Here is a 7,500-nt window from a genome sequence, read left to right as displayed (position 1 = left end):
CAGATACGCGCACGCACATACATGTATGCGTGTGTATGTATGAGTGTGTGCGCGCGTGTGTGTCTGTGTACGCATACACATACTACGCACAGTCACTTACACACTGATATATGTACGTACGTATACATGTACACACATACATACATACATACATACATACATACATGCATGTATACATATACATGTATGTGTATGTATTTATATACATATATATATATATATATATATATGTATGTATGTATGTGTGTCTATCTATCTATCTATATATATATGTATGTATGTATGTATGTATGTGTGTGTGTCTTATCTATGTAAACATAGATATATAAAACGTTTGTGTTGTGTGTACGAGAGTGTGAGTTCGGTCACGGTGTTTAGACTGTTGGGCTCACTGATGCATGTTCGTAGTTTCGATGTGGAGTTTTCAGTTGATCGATCAAGTGATCGAATTAGTCATTGAATTTGCGTGTAACTGACTGACCATTATACAGACACACTAAAATGTAATGATAGTTATTTGGTGCAATGATCATGACTCATTTTAACATGTTTGAACATCGAAATAACAGGCACTATCAATCCGATTGGTCTCCACAATATTTCCGTCAATCTAATTTTATTCTCAGCACATGGGTCAAACTGAGGCTAAAGTAAAATATATTTGTGCAAGATGTCATTGGATGTGGCTTCGTAATTGTGAAGCAAACTTGTTCAGTACTCTTCCGTGCCCAGTTCCCCCAAACTGTGATAGTTTTTGGATGTGTGTGCAGTGAGTAACTTCCATGCCATCCCACATCTTGGAACAAGGCTTTAGGGTCAATTCAGCTGGTTATGTGGACTGTAATCAAACCCCGACTGGAACTGGAGAGGGTTTCTGCCAGAAGACCATATGCACGGCAGTAGTTTTCGGCCCCTGCCACACCTCTAGAAAGAGTCAGAAATGGCTCCCAGATTCGTGCGAATTCATCCGCTTCATTTTCTGGTCTTTGAATTACCCCAGTATTAAACACACGGGTCACTATGTATGGAGCGCAGTTCAGAAAGACACCGACCGCTCTGCTTGCAATTTCGATACCGAGCTGGAGGCCATGATCAAAGGAGGTGTTCAATGATCTTCTCAAGATTACAGTGAGAAACACGTGTCAAGTTCCGGAGTCAACTTTAGGCCGTGATAGAAGCTGAGGGCGGCAAATTTGAATAAACTGTCATATTGAGTAAACTGTTATTTTCCATTCGGAACCTCATTGATATATTTTGATTTTTCAAAGATCTTTTTCATTTTTAAATGGGATATTCTTTTCTTTTCCTTTTATGCAAGCTGTCAAATTTAGCTGCAACACATTGTATAATTTACAACAGCAGATATGCTCTGTTTGTATAATTACCACTTATTTATTCTTTTGACTCTAGAGATAACTGCTAGCTATAGATAAAGACTATGAGCAGCTTAGCTTATCACAAATATATCATAACGTTGACACCATAACAAACACTGAAAATGCCAACATCCTACGCATATGTTTTCTACAACAGCAGAAACACCTGCCACTAACATTACGTAATTTGATGAAGACAATTATATCTTATACAGTGAATAACAGAATCCGAGAAAACCACATCTCCAGTTGTTTCCTGTGATATACCGATCCAAAACGAAAAGTCTTTGTTATTCCTAGCTCTATACTTAAATGTCTTTAGTCATACCGCCGTTTCATAAATCAACAACAAAAATGAAATGACATCGATGTGATGATTTAAGAAATAATAATTATACGTATTTTAATGATTATATATTCGTTATACACACACGTCTATGCATATGCATCTAGATAGATAGATAGATAGATAGATAGATAGATAGATAGATAGATAGATAGATAGATAGATAGATAGATAGATAGATAGATAGATAGATATTTTTTAAGCTTAAAGCTTATAAACGATCACTGTGCTTTGACTAATATAATAAGTCTAATATTGGGACATATAAGCCAGCCCTCGACGGAAAAAAAGGTACGGTTTGCTTTACGGATGGGATTCGAACTCACATCTCTATGTATTCACGACGAGTGTACTACCATTACACTAACGTATACCCAGATATACATGTGTGTGTGTGTGTGTGTGTGTGTGTGTGTGTGTGTGTGTGTGTGTGTATGCGTGTGTGTGTGTGTGTGTGTGTGTGTGTGTGTGAGTGTGTGTATGTATGTATGTATGTATGTATACATATATACCTGCCTTCCGTTATTTTCTTTTCATCTCGGTTCTATGTTTCAGACGGAGAGTATATATACATTAGAGTGTGGAATGAAATTATATTCCATTGAAAATAAAGTTAATCACAACGATAATTTAATTCACAATAGCATTTTCATGTGCAACATGCATATAATCGGTTTCAAATTTTGGAACAAGGTCAGCAATTCCGGAGGAGAGGGTAAGTAGATTATATCAACCCCAGTGCTGAACTGATACTTTTTTCATCGACCCCGAAATGATAAAAGGCAAAGTCAACCTTGGAGGAAACTGAACTCACAACGTGAAGACAGACGAATGCCGCTAAGCATTTTTTCCCGGTGTGCTAACGATCTGTCAGCTCGCCGCTTTAAACACACATATAATTGGTTATATTAAGAAAAATGTGACAGAAAGAGAGAAAAAACGAGAAATATTTGAGGAAACACAAGATTACAACATGTAAAGATATGATAAAAATGAAAAATAACTTCTCACGAAAACAATATGTTTGCCTTGCACAAATTGAGAATGTTTTTCTTGTTTATATACTCGGTGGATTGTAAACCATTTTTGTTGTTCATATTTTGTGCAATATGTGATCTTTCTTTTAACAACTCTATTCTAAATTACTTTTTTTTTTCGCTATTTGTTCTGTTTTGACTCAATATATATCTTCATAAATTAACTTGTTTCAATGGATCTGTTACTATTAGGTCAGCATTAATTAGTCGGCGAGTTGTCAGCATTGATAGCACGCTGGACAAAATGCTTAGTGGTGTTTCATCCGTCCTTAGAGTCTCAGCTCAAATACCACCCAGGTCGATTTTCCCTTTCATCCGTTCGGTTTCACTGAAATGAATACCGGTTAAGTACTCGGTCCGACAAAATCGAATAATGTTCTCCTCTAAAATTTGATTCCTTGTACCTATAGTAGAAATATTTACTAAAGCGTTAAGCTGCAGAAATTGTTACTAATTCGGACAAACTGCTTGGAAATATTTCTTCCGGCTTTATATTCTCTTTCACCTACCAACGTGGTCGACTTTGTGATTCATCCTTTCCTGGTCCATAAAATAGGAATCTATCAAGTACTGCGGTCAATGTAATCGACTAGGCCGCTCCTCCAGAATTTTAGGCCTTACGCCTATAATAGAAAGGATTATTTTCATTCTAAACAATATACAGGAATATTATTGCAGATTTGTTTTGTGACTCAAGGTGGAAGCTGAAACGATAGTATCTTAGAACGGGAATGTGAAATTCTCGAATCCATTTTTGCTTTTTAGCTTCATTTGCAGAAGTTGGGGACCAAGAGCCTTCTCTCCATTTTGAATGTCGTTATTCTTTTCCTGAGATACCATAATATTCGTTTTTGATAACATCCAGGTCTTGCATACTCCAATGTTTTGACTGTCATCTAGCTGTATGAATGGTTCTTTACAGCCACGAAATTTCACAACTTCACATAATTTATATATATATATATATATATATATATATATATATATATATATATATATATATATATATGTGTGTGTGTGTTTATGCGTAAATACATACACATGTATGTAGATATATGCATATATATACATAGATATATGTACTTATATATGCGTGTGTGTATATATATATATAGATACATACACACATACATATATATATATATATATATATATATATATATATATATATATAAATTATTAACATTACTAGCAACAAAAGCAGTATATTTAAACCAGAAGGAAATACGTATTCCCGCTTAGAAGTAGTTGTGTTAAGAAAGAGGGGAGAGAGGGGGAAAGACAGAGATTCTAAATGATGTGGAGATAGTAGAACTTTACTATGTGGCACCTATAGTATATCACGTTCCTAATTACCGACAGGAGATAATTCGACTTCAATGTTTAGCAGATCGCTGACCAATTAGTATAAACACCCCCATGAATTCGTCGAATTTAGGGCCAATTAGGAAAGCCGTAAGGAAATTTTGAACGATTTCAAGTCTGCTTGAGGCATGACCTTGGAAAATACCTATGCAACAAATATACAGGTTGTATCCATATCGTTAGTATACAGGTATATTTGAATTAAGGAGCGGCTGTTTACTTGAGGCATTCAGCAACTCTAAATGAAACTGCCTGTTTGCAATGACGCAAACACAATCGACTGATAAGTTAATATGCTTACACCTTAAAACTTATCTATCATCCTGTCTTCATACTTATCTATCATCCTGTTTCTGATGTTATTTAACGAAGATATGCGAAATACATCGATTTTAATTCAGTCTTCACAACTACCAGTTAGCTATGCGTCACTTCATATGTAACAAAATTGGCCCTTGACATTTTAAGGAATTTTTAAATGTAACTGGTGGTTTTTACATTGATTTTGATAAAATTAATTGACAAAAGTTTCGTGGGTTTTCGTATATTAATCCATCACTCTACAGATGCATTCATTCTATTCATCGCATTCAATCCCATACAGGCAAATGGCGATTATCTTTTCATATCACACACACTTTAACACGCAGCTACCGTCCAATTCTTCCTTCGATGTAAAGCTGATAACAGAGATAACATAGTGATGTTTAACGCTTCGAATTTTAAACTTTATATATTTTAATGAAATACAGTTGCATCATAAATCCTACTATGAAACAAAACTTTCTTTTGTTTTGTTTTTTTCTTAGCAGATCCCTTACAAAAGATTACACATAGTATTATATATACATCGAAGTCTAAGGGAAATAAATCTAACATCATCATAGCAGCTTTAATCTCAACACAACTGTATGTATGTATGGAATGGTAGCATACGTCGCATAATAGTCAGCTGCCATCATACAAGAGTCACTAAACTGCGTAATTCTTTACAGGACATCTTATCGATATAATGGAATTATCTGGTATTACTGGAACCTATTAGTTAAACTGTAATAAGTGGAACTATCGTCAATAAGACGTAATTAACACATTTATTTTAGATGCCTTCATTCTTCTCATAAGCCATCATATCCAGCAGGAAAAGCATCATTCATTTATTCAGAAGGATGATTATTGTCCTGTCATGCCAAATCACCTGACCTCACTCCACCGCTCTCTTGCATACGCGTCTCACATTTTATATGATAATAGGACTTCGACCCGCAATACACACATGTCAATTAATTTATCACTTAAGATTTTAATAAGTCTTTCGTTGAATAAGTTATAGGTGGATTGTGAACTTTGGTTTCTTAAAATCGAAATACACCGTTCTTCATTTAGAGTTATTGATGGCAAATACATTTAATGAATCGTATCTCAACGTTCGAAACTAGATGAAGCCAGCTATGTTTACTCATTGTTTCGTGGGAAGCGGAAATTCTGCATTCTCGTCCTGCATTCTCGTAAGTGAAAAGACGATTTGTCGACCGGGCGAATAAAGAAAGAGCGCTAATTTCTATTGAGTCTGATTGAAGTAACAAAACATTATGATAATGACAAAAAGAAAAATGAAAATAAAGCAAAAGAGTTGGCTTTGCGCTAAAGGAGAATTCTCAGCTCTAAGTGCACCGCGTCTCATAGAAGAAGGAGTGGGGGATAATGAAGCTGATTGCGCGATTGCTGTTCCCTTGTCATATCTTTAATTTCATACTCACACACGGATATATATATATATATATATATATATATATATATATATATGTATATATATATGTATGTATATATATATATATATAATAGATGGTTTATAACCAATTTAACTTCCTATACATACACACACACACACACACACACACACACACACACACACACACATATATATATATATATATATATATATATATATATATATATATATATATATATATATATATACGTGAAGGCGTGTGTGGCTTAGTGGTTCGGGCATTCGGCTCAAGATCGTGAGTTCGATTCCTTTGGAATCGTAAGCACGTCATAACTTGAGACAAATAAATGAAACTAAATTCAACATTTTACGAAGGTTTACATATCTTATTAAGAGAAAGTTGCTTATCGCTTAAAAAAACATTCTTGAAATTCTTTTTTTTTTTGTTCTTGATAACTGTTCAGTAACAAAAAAGATTATCTACAAAATCGGAGGGTATATTCGTATAAAGTATAACTCATTCTAACACATTTTTATCACTAAGTTAATATATTTACTGACATACGGAGGCGTTCTATGCATCAAATTAATGTTAAGTGTCAAATCCCATTTATTTGTTACTCATTTTACGCATTATTTTTTTTCTTTCTTGTATGTTCTAAATCACTTTTGTATTCATGACTATGTTCTTTACTTAAATGACATTAGAATACATGAAAGCAAAGCGCACCTTTTATATATATATATATATGATCAATATATTGCTAAGTCTTACATCACACCATTTGCTTTATATGAAATGCTCAAATGCTGTTAAATATAATTTCCTTCAATCTCATTGAACATAGAGAAACTTAAAAGTCATGGCTTTAGTATAATTATCACTGACGAAATGCAACTCATCAGTGGGCACGATATATAACACAAATAATACATTCGATAGTAATGTTTTTTTCTTTGCTTTATATTTTTGATATTGTTTCTGTCAAATCTTCGATGTTATGATTCACTAACAAATTGTTACACAAAAGTAATATCTATTACATATCATATAACACGATTTTCTTATATTTTAACAGAATCAATAATAAAATTCCCTTAACAACGCAGAAATATCAGAATTTGCATGTCTAGCGTGCTTCCCTAACGTACCACATTAGCTAAGCTTGAACAAGTTTTCTAATAACCATATTTAAGAATAATGCTATTATTTTCGATACTAAAATTAATGAAAATAAGCAAATCAACAGCCGTTTGATCGTAGACGTAATAAACCTCCACCAACAGGGAATATATTTCAAAGAAATATAATGTTAAACATATTACCTGTGATATTTTGAAGATCTTTAGTAAATTGGCCACTTGAATCGAAGTTACACTTGATGGTGCTGCAAGTACACCTGGAATTATTTTTAAGTCGTGGTTCTTTTCAGCTCCATCTTTGCATTTGTATGCGGAGCCGCCAATATTAGCAATGGAACCTGCAATGAGATGAGAAAAAAAAAATATTTAAAAACAATTGTATATTATTGGTGCAGAAATGGTTGAGTAGTTAAGCTGCTCTTTTTTGTAGCTAGATGATTTTTGATTTAGTACTTCTGCACTGCAACTTGGGCAAGTGGTAGGACTAAATATATATATATA

General features: G+C 33.8%; 1 protein-coding gene across 1 annotated transcript in view; it reads right to left on the bottom strand.

The window, feature by feature from the left end:
* Window positions 1-7,500, bottom strand: part of LOC106884394 (metabotropic glutamate receptor 3) — a 495,814-nt gene that overhangs the window by 255,820 nt on the left and 232,494 nt on the right. Inside the window, exon 2 of the mRNA XM_014935749.3 lies at window positions 7,183-7,337. Coding sequence (XP_014791235.2) covers window positions 7,183-7,337 — 155 coding nt within the window. The remainder of the gene's footprint in view (window positions 1-7,182; window positions 7,338-7,500) is intronic.

The sequence above is a fragment of the Octopus bimaculoides genome, chromosome 12 (assembly GCF_046866305.1).
Source record: "Octopus bimaculoides isolate indiv1 chromosome 12, ASM4686630v1, whole genome shotgun sequence".
Taxonomy (NCBI): domain Eukaryota; kingdom Metazoa; phylum Mollusca; class Cephalopoda; order Octopoda; family Octopodidae; genus Octopus; species Octopus bimaculoides.
This window is presented reverse-complemented; position numbering and strand designations above follow the sequence as displayed.